General features: G+C 46.4%; 1 protein-coding gene across 1 annotated transcript; it reads right to left on the bottom strand.

Moving 5' to 3' along the window:
- Positions 1–6,782: 6,782 nt before the first annotated feature.
- Positions 6,783–17,509, bottom strand: LOC146558470 (uncharacterized). Its single transcript, XM_085247806.1, has 6 exons — positions 16,604–17,509; positions 15,702–16,537; positions 9,423–9,494; positions 7,611–7,698; positions 7,442–7,495; positions 6,783–6,983 (listed from the first exon to the last, which is right to left on the bottom strand). The coding sequence occupies exons 1-6, from the start codon at positions 17,507–17,509 to the stop codon at positions 6,783–6,785; spliced, it is 2,157 nt and encodes a 718-aa protein (XP_085103932.1).
- Positions 17,510–21,693: the final 4,184 nt, after the last annotated feature.

Genomic DNA, 21,693 nt, shown 5'->3' with positions numbered 1-21,693 from the left:
CTCCTAACCCGAGCCAGTCACACACACAGACGGCGCTCTCCCTCAGGCCTGGTATCTGCTCAGCGAGGGCCTTTTTTCACCCGTGAACTAGGCTTTTCACTCAACGATAGCAAAACAGTACACAGACTTAATATTTAATGGGAGAAGCTCTGAGCCGCAGACTGATTAGCGGCGTTAGTGCTGTTGAATGGCGCTGGCTTCAGTTTCAAGCTGTTGGCTTTGGTTTTGGCTCCAAGCACTAAAACACCAAACCTGGAACTTAGTTTTCACTGAAAATGGTGAAAAAGCTTGGAAACATTGTGCTTGTTGGAGTCTCCTTACAGTAGCTTATGTGCTGCAGCAGAAGACTCATAAGCACAAGCTCTTAAAAATGACAAACTCTTACTACAGAGCAGGGCACTACGGCGCCTGCACACCCAGGTAAGAGGACTTCAATCACATCAATGAGGCTTGTTTTAGTGAAAATGGACCATACTACTCTTGGCTCTTGACAGAGGTGGTCGCACTTTCTCCTTCTCCCTTATCTTTCCTGCTTGGCTTCTCATGTCTTTTGTATAGTCTCACTTATTCTCTAACCCTAAGAGAGTCTCCCAGACTTGTTCTCTAAAAACCTAAAGAAGAATTATGGATTTGATCAAACTGGTACCTTAATGAAACTGACACCCTCCTGGGCTGGGGAGAGCCCGATTGTCGTGCAGAGATGTTTGCTGCCGGATACTCGATGGTCGGTTGCGTTGTGTGTCTAGCGATACTCTTGTTGGAGGATATTGACCATTGACCGACATCTACCAATTCGGAATTACGGTAACAGAGTTCTGGCTGATGGAGCTGGCTCAGACCTGGCTTATCGAAGAACAAGAAGCGGCTACAGCTGTTCAAAATCCTTTCAAAACACTTTCTCTCGGTTGAACACGGAACACACACACACACACACACACACACACACCTACACTCCCCCCCCCACCCCGTCCAAACGCCTTCAAAGCTTATGTCTTCTATGTTGTGAGATGTGATGATTCATTGGCTATGTGCTGAGCACATGATCTCCCTGCTGGAGCTCAGTCTGGGGGGAGTTCTTTTTTCTCCTTGTCTTTCCTCATGTTGTGCATTTTCCATTGTTATACCTCTCTGACCTGTCTTCCCCGTGATGTTTGTGTAATGTAGGTATGGTCGGAAGGATAAGATGGTGCTGGCAAGGCTGGCAGCCTTAACCCAAGTTCCCTCGGGATGAATAAAGTATTATCAATCAATCAATCAATCAATTGAACCAAACCTGAGGCAGAGCCTCATACAGCCGATCTGCAGCTCCTGCAGGCCGGGCACGTTCAACTGCATTTGTCTCCTGGGTTTGTGCCGACTTTCCTTCCTGTGCTCTTTCATGTCATGTGATTCAGTTTTGCAGTCTGGTATCACTAGAGGGCAGCAGAGGGCAGGGAAAGCATTAATTTAGGTACAAGTCTCACACAGAGCACAACAGATTTAAATGAAAGAAGCAAAAATTCTAACCTGTCAGCTAAAGTCTGTGAGAATTTCATTATGTTTGGAAACCGCCTAAAACATACGAGACCTGCAGCTCATTCCAAACCCTTGATTAACCTCAAAGGGAGTGCCCACTGTTCCCAATTCTACACGTCAGCTGCACTTTCATTTCTGCAAACTGCTTCACTGTATGATTCATCTGAAGCAAAATAAATCTTTGAAATGCTAAGCTGCTCGATTAGAGGAGGAAGATCAACCTGCCTCTGAGAGCTTTGATTGTATGGATGTGGAGAGCCTGGATACTCTTCCCAATCTTTACACTGCCATTTTGCATCACATGCTACTCTGGGAGGAAACAAGTGTGAATTCAGTTAGTCCAAGAAAAGGAAGGCCTGAAAATGTGCCAGATGTGTGAATTCAATTTTGCTTTCTGTCTTTTTTTTAAATTATTTACAATAGAAAGTAAGCTTAGCATTATAATTATGTATATTTCACATCTCAGAACACAAGGATGGGACAGCAAACATCGCCCTCTCCTTCGCTGTGACTGCAACCATCCAAGACATTTGATGGGAAACACACTGCAGAAATGGAGGACATTAAAATAAAGGCAAAGCAGATGAAATCAAAGCTCCATAAAAGAAATGATTAAAGTCAGGACTACTTAAAGCTGAAACAACATCTGGATAACCAGAAAGAAGCTCACCTAAACTGTGCCTTTTTACTACTAGTCCCATTCACTCAAACACATTATATACATGCTTTTTCTATACCTAACATGTACACACACTCACACTCCAGAGTTTGTTTCAGCTCAGGCTGACCTCTCTGAGCAGCTCTGTGAGGATCTCCAGGAACAGTTCTTCGGGTTTCTGGAAGGATGTTCAAAGCTCTTCTTTGGATGTTTCTGCCTTTTGTTGTGTTCTCTGCCAGGATGATCTCACACTGCTTCAGTAATGCTGAGGTCAGAGCTCTGATAGAGTTCCCCTGTGTGTTTCTATCCAGGTTTTACTCCACAGCAGTGTGTTTGGATCATTGTCAGGCTGAAACATGAAGCTACTATAATCAGATGTTTCCAGATGTTACTGGATGGTGGATCAGACTCTGATGGAACTTTTCTTCTTTCATAATTCATCAGTTCATCAAAGATCTCCAACACCACTGACTGACCTGCAGCTGAAACCATGACAGAGTCTCCACCCTGTTTCACTGATGGCTGCAGACTCTCACAGTTGGACTTCCTCCTTATATATACTCTCTTATATATACTGATCATGATGTGGATCCATCTCTCCATCAGACTGTTCTTCTGATCTTCAGACTCAGCCTTTCCTCCTGTTTCCCTTCATTAAGAACGGTTTCCTGTCAGCCGTCCTTCCTCTGAGAAATCCTGTGATGAGGCTTCAGAGAACAGTAGATGATCAGCTGACGCTCCTGAAAATGACTAGAAAATCTGTCTCCTTGGAAACAAAATATAAATAAATCAGGGGTGGCTCAAGACTTTTGCACAGTACAGGATTTGGTAGCTTTCCTTTAGAATTTTCAGCGAGGTCCGAAGAGATGTCAAAGATGTTAACTATGCTGGAAAATCAAACGCAGACTCTACATTCATGATCATTTTTCAGAGTGCGCCAGGTGGAAGTGAGAAGACGAGCAGAGACCTTTTCTCTGTGTCTCATTAATGTTAACTGGACGCGTTGCAGCCTCCTAATTGGATAATTGTGTCTGACTCGATGTGAATAAGTTGTTCTAATGAATCAGGCAGTAAACGGAGTCCCGTGGTGGTAATCAGTGTCTCCACTAATGAGCACAGCTTTTATTAATCCCCTCTAATTTCAGCGGCGCTGGCTTGCATCTGACCTCGATGTAGATGAGATGAAATGCCCCCACAGAGATCAAACGCACCATGAAGACTCCACATGGGGGGCAGGTCACCATTTCTCTTTCCTTAAAACAGCTGCAAACCGTCCAACAACACATCAGCTCTGATTCAGAGCCGTGCGTGGAGGTTTGGTGGGTCACAGAAGATTTCCTTCCAAAGGTTTGAAATATTGGCGGTGTTTATTTGTTTTCTGAGCTCTGATGGAGTTTTCCTGGTTACTGTCCCGAAGCCTGATGTCAATCAAATACGACATTTAGAACAGGTACAGGTGTCACAGAGCTTATGGCCTGGTTTAGATTTATGCCCACTTTTCATTAAGAGGCTGGGCTCCTTTCGTCGACCTCTGTTGGATCCCCGTATTCTGGCCTCCTACCTGTGACACCAACCTGCTGAACCTTTCCTTCTTTGTCCAGCAGAGGGCAGTAGAATGATAGAGATGAGTCTGGGCCAGCCTCTCAGAGGCAGAAGAGTAACAAGTGAAGCAGAATTAAAGCTGATTTGTCTCCATGTGTGTCTCTGTGTTTGTATGAATAATGGACTGGTGGTGCTGGTCTGTTATCATGAGGGATGTTTGGGTATTTTGACGCTTGCTCTGGGGGAATAAAGGAAATGGATGAGGGTGTGTGGACCAGCAGAGTGACGCAGCCTTTTCCTTTCAGCCTTTCGTACTCCGGCTGATGGATAACAACGGCTCTCCAGAGAGAGGCCGGACGTATCAGGAGGACAAGAATGCAGCAGGCGTACGGCGAATAATAAAACTCCTCCTTCACGCCTTCATCCTGCTCGCCCTGCATTAATACCGCACGCAGTGACGGCGCGCCCCCACGGATTCATTCTTCTTCTCTCTGTTGCACCTAAAACCCATTCGACGGCGAAGGTGACGGAACATCAGCCGCCATCTTTGTGAACTTGTTTCACCTTTTCCTCGGAGAAGATGGAAAATGGAATTGAGTCACAAGGTTCTGTATGAGGGATGAGACCCTGTAGATGAAGGTGACTCGTGTCCTGCGCTCTGCAGAAGATACCTGGACAGTTTTGGCTACGATCACTCTGGATTTCATTTAATCGTTATTATTCATCTCATGCTCTCTTCCACAGCGTGTCTTTGTCCTGTCCTTTTCCTCTCACCCCAACAGGTTGTGGCAGATGCCCACCCCTCCGTTCTTCCTGTTAAAATGCAGTTTTCCCTTCCCACTGTCGCCAAGTAGTAGCTTATAGAAGGTCGTTTGATTGTTGGGGTTTTCTTTGTATTATTGTAGGGTCTTTACCTTATAACTTTAAGAGTTCATTAGTGAAGAGGCAGTTCAGAAGAAGCACGGTTTCTAATGACCAGCAGTGGGTTAATGGTTTCAGTTGTTCATTTCAAGTTTAACTGAATGAAAAATCATGTTTTTCTTTCTTTCGGGGGAAATTATGATACTCACCAGAGTGATACAAGGATACAATGGGAATCTCTTGTTCGAGCTTTGTTTAAAAAAAACAACAAAAAACAAAACAAAACAAAACAAAACAAGATGGTGATGGCAAAAACAAAAACACTCAGCTTGATGCTTCAAAGCAGTAATCTTAACACAACTGGTTGGCGTCACAGAGGAAATGGCCATCTTTTGTGTTGTTATGAAACGGTTTTGTGCAGGCAGGAAAAGGACCCAAAGTGCAGACTCCGGAAACAGACGTGAACTCAAAGTAACAAACTTCCAAAATACAAGTGTCAATGGAAAATTGTATTTAGTAGTCAGTATAATCTTTTAGTGATATAAGTTTGCATATAGTAGAATACTGCATGTAGTTATTTGTATTAGGAAATATTCAACCATGTATACTTAGAGGCATATAATCAATTGTGTGTGATCTCTAACAGGCTGCAGGCTTGGTGTGCACTCCAGGAATGCACCCCCACGTCCTGGGAGCATGAGAGTTCGTACCTTGTTTTATTGTTTTACGGTAGGATTAACGTAGCTATGTTTGTTTTAGTTTAAGTGCTTCTTTACATATAGATGAACTGCTGGACTTCCTCACCATGTTATTTAGGGTGAGGGGGAGACTGCCCTCTTTGTGACCAAGGATGTACCTTTTGTGCCTTCATGTTATATGAAAGCACACACACACACACACACACACACACACACGCGCGCAAGTATAAATAAAGACCGGGGCAGTTTCTTAGTGCGAGTCTCAGTCTGGAGGCTGCCCTTGCTAGCAAGAAGTTCTGTGTGTTTCTCTTCTCTGAGTCTTTACTGAAGAAGTGTTTTAGAATATTTTCCCTAACAGCAAACAATAAACAAACAAACGCACGCACGCACGCACGCACGCACGCACGCACGCACGCACGCACGCACGCACGCACGCACGCACGCACGCACGCACGCACGCACGCACGCACGCACGACACACAGCATAGTAAACGGTAGATCGCAACACTGACACAGAGAAACACAGGGCTTAAATACACAGAGGGAGCAATCAGGGAATGGGTAACAGGAGGGAAACACAGCTGGGGTAAATCAGGCCTAATGAGACAAAGGAAGCACAACCAGACACATTCACATGAGACACGGACTTTCAAAGTAAAACAGGAAACATAACACAGACTGAACTTACAGACACAGACTCACAGGCAGGCACTGCAACAGAGGGAACAGAGACGTAGACAGACACAGCGGTACAGCAACTATGGAACAGAACAGAAAGCAGAAAGCACAACTCTGACAAAGAAACCAAAAGACTAGAAATGATAAATAAAGGCAAAAATCAAAGTACAATAATAATGAACACTCAGAACTCTGGGTCGACGACCCAGGCACCCCAACACAGTCAGTGACTCATTAACTGCCTTATAGGGGAGATTTTTCTAATGACTCAAACATTTGGATTTTATTAAGGCTCAAAGTTTCAACGATTAACTGACAAATTACATTGTTTACTTTGAGGTACTTGACATCCAGTTTTTATTAAGGTCCCAGATCCCAACAAACACAAACACTCTTTCATATGCAACTTCAAAATCTAATAAATTGTGCATGACACTGCCTGTCATTTAGGACGAACTCTATCACATTATTCCTAACTCTCTTCCTGAGTAAATACAATGAGGATAAAAAGGAAGCCCGGGTTTGTTCTTAAGGTCTTGTGCAATGGTCTTCTTGCACTCCTTTTATTTCAGCTGCTGTCCTGCTGGGAACAGTTTTTGGGCTTCAGTTTGGATGCAGTCAGACTTTTGTTTGGCGTACTTTTATCTGACACTCATACTGAGTCACATCACACACATTTTCCCTCCTGTGCCACGCAAAAAATAACTCTAGCCAAAAAGACACAAACAGTTTCTCAGAATATACTGGCCTTCGTCTTCTGTGTGATAGTTTCTATCATGTTCAACATAAGCACCATTTCATCGATACAGGGTGGCACAGTGGTGCAGCGGTTAGCACTGCTGTCTCACACTGCTGGGTCTGTCTGGGTCGGCCAGGGCCGTGTGGGTGGAGTTCCCATGTTCCTCCAGTGTCCTTATAGGTCCTGTCTGGGTGCTCCGGCCTCCTCCCACAGTGGCGACTTTAAATGGGTCGTAGGTGTGAATGGTCTTTCTGTGACACACTCTCCAGGTGTGCACCAGCTCGCCACGAGCCTGAAGTGGAAGGATGGATTTCACCCATACTGTCATGGTCAGAAGTTCACTTCACCAGGAGGAAATCTGCTGCACGTGCTCCTTTGGGACCTCTGACTCTCTCATGGTCACAGATGGACCACACTGGAGGATTTTTATTCAATGTTATGATACAGAGACACCACATTTGCTCCTCCCATGGTCAAATTAATGCTGTTAACATGACCTCCACTCCTCTTGTACTGACGTTCCTCCAACACTGCCATCGTCTTTTCTCTCTTTTATGCAGTTTGTGGTTTTTCCTGTTTGTTGTTCTTAGCGATTTATTCCTGTTAAAAAGGAGTTCTTCCTCTCCACTGTCGCCAGATTCAGCCCATAGAGAATCATGTGATTGTCGAGGTTCTGTTGTTATTATTGTAGTGGCTTCAACTTATAGTCTGAGAGTCTAGAGCTGATAATCCCCACACAGGCTGCTTCACCTGAGGTGGAGCAAACAGCGAGTGGTGAACACAGTGATTTACAGAGAAACCCATCTGTCAGCAGAACACGGGAGATACTACAGGTTAAAGAAGGCTCAACACCCGCCAACACGCCGCTCGCCACCTGTCACGATTTGCGTCACGATCTCCTCTCCGGCTGTCGGCGCACATCAGCTGCCAGCGACGCGCCTCCCACGGCGAGCACAGCGTGGAAGAGGTCTGATGATGAGGTGAGATCTGCTGCCCTGTCACAGCCGCTGAGAGTCAAGACCTCAGCTTCAACTCAATCTGTCAACCCGTCCGTGTCTGAAATCCTTCCAAACAGGCAACGAAGACATCGGAGAGGCCCCGAGGACGGAGAATCAAACTGAGGTGCAAGGGGAACACCGGAAGGGGTTTCTCTACAAAACAAGATGTCATAAATGATGGAGAGCGTGTTCTTCTCCTCATACGCTGATGCCTCAGGTGTACCCGTCTACCACCCAATCAATACATGTCAGTAGGTACAAAGAGACACGGCAATCTTCCAGAAAAACACAGTTTTATTTTTACATTCACTCTGAATCTCGTGATTTCCGCTACACGAAAAGCTTGGATGTTTTCATTCCTCGTTTTCCACCTCTCATGTTGAGAAAAAGCCATCAAGGTTATTATCTGTTCAAAGACAATCATTACCACTACCGGAGCAGCCACGCTTCTGAGGATGAAATCTGCAGTTTGCAAACGCAGTCACATATCCTGGGAATCACATTTTCTTCTTTTGAAGACCACAGACATGGAAAACTTAGATCTGCTTCCCTAAACCAGCCTCTGACTCTTCTGCTTTCACCAGCACTTCCCAGAAATACAGACAAATATTCAGGGGCTCCACATCATTTGTCAAACGATGAGAGGATTAATAAAATATTTGATTAGATGTATGAGCAGGAAATACTGCGAAAGCAGCTCAATAAAAATAAAGCTGCCAAAAGCTCACAGATTTTACTGATCATCTGTATTTTATTAGTCATGAAATTGCAATAAATCTGGTAAAAACCCAACACGAGCCCATTAAATGCTTTGCTCTGCTGTGTGAAGAGTTTGCATCTTCTCCCTGTGTCCTGGTTTCATAAAGATTTCTTTTCTTAGGGGTCACCAAAGTGGATCATCTGCCGTGTTCTCACCCTATCCGAGCATCCTCCTCTGTCACTCCAACCCTCTGGACGTCCTCCTTCACTACAACCTACAACCTCTGTGGTCTTCCTCTTTTTCTCCTCCCTGGAGGAGCCGCTACATTTAAAGGATTTTATACTGGAGTGCTTCTCGACACCCCCCTACCCCCACTGATCCGAGCTTTGGGCTTACAATATGAGCAGACTGAACCTGCAAGTTCCACATTAAATCTGAACCTCACGTTACAATATAAAGCACCTTTAGGTGACTGTTGTTGTAATTTGATGCTATACAAATAAAACTGAATTGAACTGAATATAAAAGGTGGACACAGCAATTGATCACCTGCTGATTGATGGATGCTCTTTGGAGCCAGAGGTCACCATGTTGTACAACCGAGAGCCTAAAATATGAATAAAGGCACACTTGTTGGTTTTCAGCAGTGACTCTGGTGTTCTGCCTGCCACCATGTCGTTTCAGTCTCGGGGTCTGAAGTGACGATACATGGATGGATAGATGGATTTCCTCTGTTTGTGCTTCTACTACAAACTAAACTCTGACCAAATGTCATTGGGACAGAAAAGCATAAATCATGTTGTCAATCAGTCCCTCACGTGTTGAGCTGCACAACAACGTTGGAGTAAGAGCTCAAAAATCATTACAGCCTTCATCCTCCGAGCAGGAAATGTATCCCCCACTCTTGGGTAGAGGGTGAAAGTAAAATGAGCATCACAAACAAAACATAACAAAACGATGACCTTCAGGGAGCTGGGTGTAAATGCAGATTGCATTTACAAGTCTAATACAGTCGGCATTCAAACACACTCACCGCTCTCCGGGATTTCCGAGGACGAGGAGGGAGCTGTTATCATTGGCTTCGCGGTACGGCTCTGACGTAAGCCTGTGCACCCGAGAGCCTGAAAACCAAAACTTAGTTAAACACATCGGAAAAATGGAGCAGTATAACATTTTGGGAAATAACTCTTTTCAACCTGGCAGGAATATTTTCCACCTGGAGCCAGGAACTTCCCATCTGAGACTGAGACTACCCCTTAGCACCCATTCTCCCCCACTTCAGTTAAGTAGCACTCCTGAAGTTTTCTATTATCAGGCAAAGCCACATGAGGGTTTTACTGTTAAACAATGGTGCCAAGGTTTCTCTATATGAGACATTTTTGGTGAATAAATGACTTTATAAAATAAATGATTGGTTTTATTGTGAACTAGCCCCTTTTTCTCGAAGGCACTGTTTCAGAGATGTTCAAGTATGACCTCCGAGCCAACACTTTCAATCACTTTTCCAAGGATTTTTAGGTTAGTGTGGTGGTAAAGACGAAGAGTGAAGAAAGCAGCAGGTGATTCTGAAGGAAGGATGTAAGCCACCTACCCAATCAGAAAAAGATACTGAAACTATGAGTGCTATTTTTCTAAACAGAAAACAAAACAAAAAAATCGATCTTGAGGGCTGAGTGACTATGGAGGTGGCATAAACTGCACTTCCTCAAATGTCCACTTGAGGCTCTAGGTGAGTTAGTCCCCCCAAGACTTCCATGTTAAAAAGTCTGCCTTGTTTACAGCCTGATATTTAAGAGTTTTGGCTTCTCTGAAGAAATCTATCTCTTCATAACCACTGTCGGGTTACCTGAGGGGTTTTCTAAAACGACCAGCAACCACTCGCCAAACAGAAGAGAAATGTAGTTTTTTTCCCTAGCAGCTGGTGGTTACCAAGGGTCTCACTGACCAGTCTCCAGGCCTCCATGACTAGGGCTTAATCACTGCTCTGGATGCTGTAATTAGGGGTTTGGTCACTTTGATATTGTGACCATAAAATGCATGATGACACCTTGATGTCATTCCATGTTCTGAGGCATTAACCTCAGGGTTTTGTCCCAGCCCTGCCCCATAGTGACTGCTGGCCTGCACCGGTGCCGTTCAAAGAGCCGATGAAGGTTTAAGGTGTGACACACTTACAGTTAGTAGAGATTATACATCGCCAGTCCAGGATTTCTTGGCTGCTTCGGAGTTCGTGTGAGTTGTTTGCAGGGTGTCACAGGCCATAAATCAGTTTGGGGAGAAAATTTAGCGTCCACGCAGACATCAAAAATGACTTGGATTAACATTTTGATGAGATATAGGTGGAGGAGGAGAGGAATATTATTCATTCATTTCCCCACACATATTTTTTCCCAGATGGTCTGGAAGTTGGAGCCAGTGATTTGCTGCTCACACGCCCACTTTTCTATCCTTGAGGCTCGTTGGCAAATGACAGTTGGAGCAGGAGGAGGATAAGAAATACTTTCTGCCCCAGAAAAAAAGGGGGATCGGGGAAAAAGATTGTGCAGATGACAGAATGATGCTGAAGATGAAAGAGTAAAGGTGACTTATAAGAAGTAAAAACGGCGTCTTAGCACGGCCGTCCAAATCAGCGTTGCTTCTCTGCAGCATAAATTTTCATGCAAACATTTCACAATAGTTTGTTGTGAAGATTAGATTTTCCCTCAACAAAAGCCAGATGGTTAACGGTGTGTGAAGTGCTTTTGAGATGGCTCGATACCAACAGCAGCCTGCCGCTCATGAAAGGAAATCTCTCCGAGCATGCTCAGAGACCCGGGGGTGCTTCAACCATGACATGATTAATAACCCTGCACTTAAAATAGGCTTCACAAATAATTATAGAAGATGGATGGGGGAAGTGAAGTTTCTGAATCAGAATCACTTTAATTACAGAGTACAAAGGACGAGGAAGGATTTGTGTTGGTGGGATCAGTGCCAAGTCAAAGCAACGATAAAGGCGAGGGTCTGATACCGCCAGGGATCGTTGGGTTAGACCAACTCAGCACAAAAGGGCGAAACGTGCACCAAGCGACGTGGAAAACTCCATTTCCATCACATTAATCCATCAACGTCCTCTCACCGCTGAGTTTGGTTGATGTTTGATTGCATCAGTGCCGACTCCTCACAGCAGGTTTCAAACAGAGGTCGGGTTATTAGCTCCGGTTTGATCTTCAGTTTGATCTTCTGAGCTACATGCAGTGAAGTGACGAAAGGGCTGCTGGGTTAAAGGTGAAATGACAAGAAAAGGGCCAAAATGAATGCAAGTTACAGTGGAAATGATTAACCAAATGACTGATTACATCGTTTTAGTGGGAGCGTCTGCTCATCTGCAGACTTCTTAAACATCTGGAGCAGAGGGCGGCATCACCCAGCGTAAAAAACAAGAACTCATGCACAACAAAAACTGAGCCCCGAAAACAACGAACAACAAGATCCACTCAGAGAATGCCACCATCTGCCAAGGCAGTGCACAACAGGCAGTATTTACTTTTAAGGAATTAGTATTATATTTTCTGTATATTCAGTTTTCTTTGTTCCTTTAAGTTTAAGACGTTTGTAGTGCAGCAAAACCAGTGTGAAGTGCAGCTTATTGTGTCTTTTGCCCCACTGAAACTTGTTTTAATCTACCATAAACTTTATGTGGATATAGTACATGTGCAGCACTCACTGTTTAGTACATTTTGCTTAGGTGTTTGGTAATAAATACGAAATGAAAAGGTTTTTTTTTAATCAAGTTTGCTTTCCACAAAAAAGGCACCCATGAGTTCATCTCTGCTTTTCTATTGGCGGATTTGGAGAAAGTTGACTGGACATTGGTCTGATCCAGACTCAGGAAACTGAATTGGGCACGGTGGAAACAGAGCTGAGGTTTCTGACTTGGGTCGGTGTCGTACTCATGCAGCAGGCCAGCAGCAGCAGCAGAGGTCTAACAGCAGCAACATCATCAGCATCTCTTTGTGCGTTTGCATGTTTTTTCTACTTAAACCCAAACTGCTGCCACGGATCGTCGAGACGATGACGATGCGTTCTCCTCACAGTTCTGGGAAACTTTTATTACACTTAAGGTCACGGTAACATGTTTCCATCAACTCGGTTATTAATATTTACCTGTCTCTTATCAGCACGTAACACAGAGTGAAAACAGAAACAGCTCTGAGCTAGTTCAAATAAATGAATTTCCTCAGTCTAATTACTTTTCATTTTATTTATCCTGGGCCTGATGCCGCCTTAAACATAAAAGACACTTGTGTATTAAATTAACACTGAACTCAGATCATGCTCGGCACAGGCAGACAGCCAAAGCCAAGGTACTGGTATCAAATCAGAAACAGAGGAAGTTGGATCGGTACACAGTGTCAGAAAAAAGATTTATCGAATAACAAACTGTGCAGCTGTAAAATTGTTAGCCTGGATGTTTTCCAGACCACAGACCAACCCGTGATTCTGGTAAACAATAAAAACGTCCTCCCTACATCACAGCAGGAAGATAAACCAGAAGAATACTCGACACAGGAAGGCGACAACGGCAAATCGAAAACAAAAAATATCCCATAAAAATGCTGTAAAGCGATTTTCACAGCCAGCATCAAACTGGAGCCGCCATCTTGATCCTCTTCCTGGTCGAATGTGGTTTTATTGGCCTCGCTTGAATCAGCATCTCGGTAAATCTGTGACATCTTGTCTGTGCATGGCCGTGGAGAGTATTGACGAAAGCTCAGATTGTACTTCGAGTACAAATTCAGTGGCTTTTGGGGCGCAGTGGCTCATCTGGGTATTGACTGTTTGCTGCCATAAAATGGATCTGCTGGCTTCCTCTGAATAAAAGTTAAATAAGTTCACCTTGTGCAGAATAAACCTCACGTGTCACAGCGCAGTTTTCTTTATACCACCTTCCACATCTGCTCCACACTTGAAGAGGAATAATATGAGGCTGTGCTCTCCATGCTGCTTCTACCAAAGTTGACCTCAATGCCTCCAGAAAGATGAACTGAAGATGATCCACCTGAAAAATTCTCCACCGAAGAGCCTCTACATTCTTGAGAGCTCCCACTCTCTGTGATAGCCACACTCAAAAAACATGAATACGGCTCGAAACGGGTTTCTTCTGGAAAACGTAATTATCTTTTAACAGAAGGGCCTAAGATGATGGTCTTGTGAATTTTGAGATTTTCATCATGTTTATGCCACAGGTTAGATTTTTGTCGTTGGCTTTGAGTTAACATCACACTGCTCCGAGGCCGGTGCCTGCAGCGTACCCTATGGGAGCGATAATTAAACACAAAATAAACACAACTTTGGATTCAGTACGACTTGAAACACTGAACTGACACGTTTTCGAGACAGAGACCACAGAGTGACGGCCATTAGAAAGAGTGCAGGTTTGAGGACCTCTGCATTGGCTTGGAGTGAATTCAATTCAATTTTATTTATATAGCGCCAAATCACAACAATTGCCTCATGGCGATCTATATTGTAAAGACTAGGGATGGGTACCGGTATCATGGCGCCGGTTCTGACATAAACGGTAGTAACCAGACCGAAAAGCAGCGCACATTTCGGTGCTTTATTTCGGTGCTTTTTTTTTCCTGAGCTGTGATACACTTCTAGCCAATCATTTTACGTTTCCGAGGATAGTAGGCGGGTCCAGGTACGTACGTTCTTTTAGAGCAGAGCTACAGCTTAAAAATGCCCAAGGCGAAGTGGTCAAAAGTCTGGCTGTACTTCACAGCAAAATATGCAAACTCAGCAGCCTGCAACAAGTGCTTTAAGCTGATACTGTGATACTGTCAAAGGAGGTAACACCTCAAATCCGATGAAACAGCTGGTGATGCAAAGCGTTTTTTTTTTTTTTTAAAAGCCGAGAAATGCGCCGTATTTGATAGCTTGCTGTGAGATCTCACACCGAGCACATCTACTGTGGGTGTGGTGCCTGTTATCGGACCCGGAGTTAGCAACATCCCCCAAGAACCCGAAGAGGAGAGTCCTGGCCCCTAGCCCTGCCAGTGTAACAGAAATGATGATGGCAGCAGCAGCCGTTCTTCTCTGCGTGAGTAGCTTAATGTTGTTCATGTGTAATTTACGTTGAGTAGGCTAACCACGTTATTAAATTAATGCATGTAAGGTGAACTAGCAAACACCATCATAGCTACATGTGGCTGTCTTCTTGTTTGATGGCAGATACTGTCACGAGTCGCTGTGCGGCAGGCAGGAGTAGGACCCAAAATGCAGGACTCACAGGCACGAGGGAATGAACTCAAAAGGCAGCTTTATTGCGTAACAGAAGATGATAGGCGATACAAAACTAGACTGGGAAAAACTAACATAAAGCTCACCAAGGAACACAGGGAAATCCACACAGCATGAGGGCTCACAGATACACAGAGGGGCACACAGGGGGTAAAAGCCATGAAGGGAAAACACTTAGGGAACAACACAACAGGGCAACTCAGAAAACATGGCCTAAGCAAGGAACAAAATACAAACATACAAGGAACCTAAGAACACTGGGCCAACATGGCCCAGGACCATGACAGTACCCCCCCCTCAAGGGCTGGCTCCAGACAGCCCAAACACAGAAAAACAAAACCAAACAGAAAACAACCCAGGGCGGGCGGCGGGGGCCCAGGACGGAGGGCTCGGAACAGAAAACAAAAGAAGAGCACAGCAAACACCGGAGCCCAAGAAAACAACCCAAACACAGAGCAGTTCAGGGGGCCGACCATGCGGAAGGCAACGGCGGAGACGTGGAAACAGTTCAGGAGGCCGGCCGTGCGCAAGGCAACGGCGGCGACGTGGAAACAGTTCAGGAGGCCGGCCGTGCGCAAGGCAACGGCGGCGGCGAAGGAGACAACGGAGCAGTTCAGGAGGCCGACCGTGCGGAAGGCGGCGGCGAAGGAGACAACGGAGCAGTTCAGGGGGCCGACCGCGCGGAAGGCGGCGGCGGCCCTCCAGTCCCAGGCGTGCTGGCCATGGCCTGGTGGGCACAGGACCAGACGAGGCAGGACCAGACGAGGACGAAGACTCGGAGGCAGGACCAGACGAGGACGAAGACTCGGAGGCAGGACCAGACGAGGACGAGGCGGTCGCAGATGGCGGCTGGACAGGCTCCTCGGGCCCTCCAGCTGATGCGGCGTGAGGCTGAACGGGCCCCTCGGACCCTCCAGCGGAGACAGGAGGCTGAACGGGCCCCTCGGACCCTCCAGCGGAGACAGGGGGCTGAACGGGCCCCTCGGACCCTCCAGCGGAGACAGGGGGCTGAACGGGCCCCTCGGACCCTCCAGCGGAGACAGGAGGCTGAACGGGCCCCTCGGACCCTCCAGCGGAGACAGGAGGCTGGACGGGCCCCTCGGACCCTCCAGCGGAGACAGGAGGCTGGACGGGCCCCTCGGACCCTCCAGCGGAGACAGGAGGCTGAACGGGCCCCTCGGACCCTCCAGCGGAGACAGGGGGCTGAACGGGCCCCTCGGACCCTCCAGCGGAGACAGGGGGCTGAACGGGCCCCTCGGACCCTCCAGCGGAGACAGGAGGCTGAACGGGCCCCTCGGACCCTCCAGCGGAGACAGGAGGCTGGACGGGCCCCTCGGACCCTCCAGCGGAGACAGGAGGCTGAACGGGCCCCTCGGACCCTCCAGCGGAGACAGGAGGCTGAACGGGCCCCTCGGACCCTCCAGCGGAGACGAGGAGGTGCTGGCTGGGCTCACTGGAACCCCCAGCGGACAAGGTAGATGGCGACACGGGAGCCACGGAGTGCTGGATGAGCTCATCCGAGCTTCCAGCAGGAGCCGATGTAGAGCCAGAGAGAATTGGGACCCCGGGCTCAACGTTAAGCTGGCTAGAAAACCGCACTGCTACGGGGAACTGGGCCAAAGGTTCAGGTGCGAGCTGAGCTGCTGGACACACGGGGACCTGAGCTGCTGGACACACGGGGACCTGAGCTGCTGGACACACGGGGACCTGAACTGATGTCTGTAGTAACGGTGGTGGTGAGAGTGGAGTAGGTGGTGGAGTTAATGACTTCACAGGGGAATGAACTAGAGGTAGTGACGGTTGTGGTGCTGGTGGTTGAGTGGGTGACTGTGCTAAAGGAGGCTGCACTGGGGACACTGGAGACTGCACTGGGGAAAGCAGGGCTGCAGGAGGCTGCACTGGGGACACTGGAGACTGCACTGGGGACACTGGAGACTGCACTGGGGAAAGCAGAGCTGCAGGTGACTGCGCTAGAGACTGCAGTGATGGTTGTAGTGGAGGTGTGACGGGTGGAGGAGTGGCTGAAGTGGCTGCGGGTCGGGCGGCTAGTGGCTCAGCTACAGAGCATATTAACGGCAGGGCTATGGGTTGAATGTCTGACTGAGTAGCAGCCTGAATGGCTGGGTGTAGTGATGGTTGGGGTGGAAGGGAAACAGGTGGTAGTGTGGATGACGGAACTAAGGGCGACTGAGTGGCAGACCGAACTGATGACTGAAGCGATGGTAGAGGTGAAAATGGAGCGTGTGGTGGAGTTAATGGCTGAGCTAGCGGGGACACAGGAGACTGAACTGAGGGGGACACTGGAGACTGAACTGAGGGTGGCTGCGAGGGAGCTAACTGAGCTGTGAAGGGCTGCGAGGGAGCTGACTGAGCTGTGAAGGGCTGCGAGGGAGCTGACTGAGCTGGGAAGGGCTGCGAGGGAGCTGACCGAGCTGGAAGTAGCTGCGAGGGAGCCGACTGAGCTTCTGGTAGCACAGCAGGTGAATTAGAAGGCCGAATGTCCGGCTGTGGGGTGGCGCGTCGGCGGCGTGAATGCCGTTTCTTTTTTGATGATGGCTCTGACGGGCCGAGCGGCTCCACATCCGGCCCTTCAGGCAGGTGGGTAGTAGCAGCTGGGGGATGAAGGTGGAGCTCGTTGTGGATTAAATCCTGTTCGAGTGGGTGGAGCGCACTGAGTAGCCAGGGAAGACCAGAGATTAAACGCTGTAGTTTGGTTTCCACAGCACGGCGAAATTCCTTCCCCTCATGTTCGAGCCACAGATGCAGGAGTTTTTCCACGGAGTAGATAATGTCCAGACGCAGTTCTTCTGGTGGGTTGAGTGCTGCTGGGTCCATATCTGGTGACGTCGTACTGTCACGAATCGCTGTGCGGCAGGCAGGAGTAGGACCCAAAATGCAGGACTCACAGGCACGAGGGAATGAACTCAAAAGGCAGCTTTATTGCGTAACAGAAGATGATAGGCGATACAAAACTAGACTGGGAAAAACTAACATAAAGCTCACCAAGGAACACAGGGAAATCCACACAGCATGAGGGCTCACAGATACACAGAGGGGCACACAGGGGGTAAAAGCCATGAAGGGAAAACACTTAGGGAACAACACAACAGGGCAACTCAGAAAACATGGCCTAAGCAAGGAACAAAATACAAACATACAAGGAACCTAAGAACACTGGGCCAACATGGCCCAGGACCATGACAGATACTCCCTTCACCCTGGCCAAAAAGGCTAAAATGACCAAAGGAAAAGTGGAAAACAGTTAAACATGAGAGGTTTTTGGACAAAGTTTGTGTTTTTTCCATTGTTTAAGCACTGCTTCCAGCCAAGAGTGATACCATATGTGCCCCATAGCTGCAGAAAAGGCTAACATTGTTATCTTTTTACAAAAAAAACAGCTGAACATGAGAGGTTTTTGGACCAATTTTGTGTTCTCCATTCTTTAAGCACCGGTTTGAGCACCGTTTAAGCACCGGCACCGTTTCAAAAGTACCGGTACCCATCCCTAGTAAAGACCCTACAATAACATAGAGAAACTCCAACAATCAGGCGACCACCTTATGAGCAAGCACTTGGTGACAATGGGAAGGAAAAACTCCCTTTTAAACAGAAGAAACATCTCTGGAAGAATCAGACTCAGTGAAGGACGGCCATCAGTCAGAAATGAATAATAAATAATGATTCTTTGGCTTTACCCCTAAAATACTGGTAACACTATGCTCGGCAGTCAGACCTGCAGTCAGCTGAGACTGAAGAAGTCACTTGGATGAGTGACGAAACGTTTCTCCCACTGAAAGCGCTACGTCCAGATGAACAGAATAAACTTTTGGGGGTTTTCACTGATATTACAAATATATAAAAATCAGCCAACGTCTGTGGTGGCTGTGGAGAGGCAAGTCTGGGCATCTCTACTTGGACTGCTGCCCCCATGATAAGCAGCAGAAGATGGATGGGTGGAATTTAGACATACTTTGGTAAGAAGCAACTCGCTGTTATCATTTTTCTGCTGCTGCTTGTTTCACGCCTCAAATCAGGGTGTAGGTGATGTAAAGGCTCAAGGTGGTATGAAGGCAAAAACCCATCCATCCGCTTATTTGGGTTCACAGGGGGGCTGGGGCCTATCCCAGCTGTTATTGGGTGATAGGTTGGGTACCGTGGGCAGGTCACCAGTCTGTCACAGGGAATTCACGTACTGAATTCTATACATGGAAAACATCAAATACTGAAATGGTGCAAATAATGAGGTGAACAAGCTGTTTAGCTCCATTTACTCTGATTCAGTCAGGACTCCGAACAGAGGCAGTCACTGCACTTCCCCCAAGTAATAATCCTTCACATTCGGCAGGTGATTTTAGTGCTGGTTGGGTGAGTCATGTGACTGCAACATGCTGCAGAAGTGGGTTTGAGTGGCAGTGGCAAGATCAGATAAAATGGGAGAAGCGTGGAGTATCTTTATTCTGTGCCTCCATTAGGACACTGGAGAGCTGGTCTGATGCTGCAGAGCTGTGAGCGTAACGCCACATCGCCTCACAGGCCACGTGTTTATCTTGTTGCCAAGCAACGTCACTACAGGGGGCTCCGACAAAAAGCCTCGAAAGGAAAAGAAAGGGCTTTTAAAGAAATCTCAGTTTAATATCAGAGTGCTGTGAGTAGGGTTGCCAACCGTCCCTTAAAATACGGAATCGTCCCGTATTTCGAAACAAAAGTACACGTCCCGTATTGAGCTAATAAGGGACGCACTTTGTCCCGTAATACAGTGAGAATCAAAAGTAGTCTATAAATGTTAATGGAATTAACACTTTGTTTGAAAACATAATTCCCAGCCCCTCTCCTGCTTTGTGACCAATGAGCTGACAGCACACTTATGACAATTCGAGTATGACAATTCAGATTACCGCTCATCTCATTGGTCGAGGAAAGGTCGCTTGCGGAGAAAATACCGGAAGACAACAGATGACCACAACAAGAAGCATGGCCAACAGGGGAACAAACGCCGACTCTGCGGTGCGAGTCTCGGATGACAGTAAACCTAAAGCTGGGCAAACACTGTGCGATTTTTTCAGTCACGTTATTCAGCTCCTGCTCAAACTGCACGATTGACTCACAGGGGTTAGACGTTCATAGGTCACGATGCAGGTCTCACACTATACCGCCCGATGCTCTGATGCAACCTGAGTGCTCACACTGTGCCTCCATAAAATGAAGGTTATAACAGAAAATCTGTCGCTCGCTCTCTCTGTCTTTCACTCACACAGACACACCACTACCATCAACTTTGCTAAATTGCTAATGAAAAACATTGATCAGGCAGCTGTGATTGAGCAGCAGTGTAAATCCAACTATTTTCACGGTTGTTGTGGTCGTGATAATTTTGTGATGCCACATCGAAAAGGCTCGGATGAGCTTTCCAAAGTTCTACAAGTTGTGCCTCCATCGCTTGTGTCCAGATCACACGCTGCACAGCCGCGCTGCTCCGTCTTTTACACCAACGTTTACGTGTTTGCGCGCGAGCAGTGTGAGCGGCTGTGGTGAGACCCTCACGAGCGATTGATGATCGGGAGCTGGTCGTGAGGTGTTAATCACTTCTCGTTACCCAACGTATACTACACGACGCACGATGAAGGCCAAAATCGGTCCGATCACTCAAAAATCGGCTCAAAATGGGCCAAAAATCGCACAGTGTGAGCCCAGCATTAGAGCAGCAATGTTTGTTCCCCTCAGAGAAAGGGAAGAATGGGAAAAGGAAAACACCTGGCTGGAAAAAGTTAATATGGGCATGTGCAGTGAATATCAGCGCTATGTGGCCAGAAGTGTGATAATATAATTTATTTTGTGTAATAAACAACTGCAAGGATAGATGATTACAACAAATAGATGACTAATACATAAAAGTAATACATAGATGAATAATGATGATGAGTTATGATGCGTAATCATGGGAACAAGCGGGTTTACAAACAGGAGCAGCTGATTAGCATTAGAAAAGCTGAAATAATACCTCAACTGAAGCCAATTGTACTAAATGCACTAAATGTGCACTGTTACAAGAATGTTTTTCTTTCTATTGTTTTCTATTATTTTAAGTTAAGCAGGACAGAGTTCTTTTAAAGAAAGATTTACTTATATTCTCAAAAGTTAAGCATGACAGGCTTCTGTTTAAGAAAGAGACCTGTTTTATCGTGTTAATGTTGTCATTTTGAGCTAAAAATAAATGGCTAAATGATCATTTGTTTCACATGTGTTCATATCACAAAGAATAGAATATGCATCTACTTAAATCAACTTCAAGTCAAATGGTTAAAAAAATAATTTCACACACAAAAAAAGAGCTAGAAAATTCACCACACTGGGAAGGGTGAAGACAACTGGGTCGCCCGGCCCTGGCCACGAGGTGTCCCTTATTTATTTTTCAGGGAGTTGGCAACCCTAGCTGTGAGCATCCCTGACATGTGCAAAATGGCTTCACTGCAGGTGGAATAATAATACCTGCGACCTCTTTCAGTAACATCTTTGAACTCAAGGTTGAACTTAAGTGGCGTGCAATTTACACGAGTCATCCATAAACATTAAAAACTAAACACAGATATTATTTCCTTTCATTTATGGTTTGTAGTTTTAGATGCACAAAAATACCTTAAAATAAATGAACTGTAACCACTTTAATGTCAAGGCAAATCTTTGAAGTTGTTTCTGAGGAAGAAAAGTTGTGAAAGTCATGGCAAAAGCGAGAAGAGCGATATTATCAGCGCGTATAAAGACTCTAGACATTTTGCGTAGTTAGTGTGCAGTATAATCGAAACATGAGGCAACTCCTGAGGGTCGCAGGTGCTGGCGAAGAGCCACCAAAGCCACGAGGAGTGATACACCTGTGTGGCAGGCCTGTAATGTGCCCCTCTGTCTCGTTGTGGTCAGGAACTAGAATGGGACGAATAATCTGTGTTGCATCTTATTGTGACACCTGATGCTTCTGCAAATAGTTGTAGAAGAAACGCCAGAGGCACTGCCTGCATGTTAATGTA

This window comes from Mchenga conophoros, linkage group LG15, assembly GCF_057382185.1.
Source record: "Mchenga conophoros isolate Kocher_MC1m ecotype Shallow Benthic linkage group LG15, M_conophoros_male_GT1.1, whole genome shotgun sequence".
Taxonomy (NCBI): Eukaryota; Metazoa; Chordata; class Actinopteri; order Cichliformes; family Cichlidae; genus Mchenga; species Mchenga conophoros.
Note: the sequence above shows the minus strand (reverse complement) of the source record. Positions and strands in the feature narration are given on the sequence as shown.

What these genes read in the sequence shown, in the direction of transcription:
- LOC146558470 (XM_085247806.1), bottom strand. Translation starts at nt 17,509, where the DNA reads ATGGACCCAGCAGCACTCAACCCACCAGAAGAACTGCGTCTGGACATT. An exon ending in CCTCCTGTCTCCGCTGGAGG is followed by an intron (nt 9,495 to 15,701) that starts GTCCGAGGGGCC and finishes TCGGGTGCACAG; the next exon opens with GCTTACGTCAGAGCCGTACC. An exon ending in GCGCGTCGCTGGCAGCTGAT is followed by an intron (nt 7,496 to 7,610) that starts GTGCGCCGACAG and finishes TTCTGCTGACAG; the next exon opens with ATGGGTTTCTCTGTAAATCA.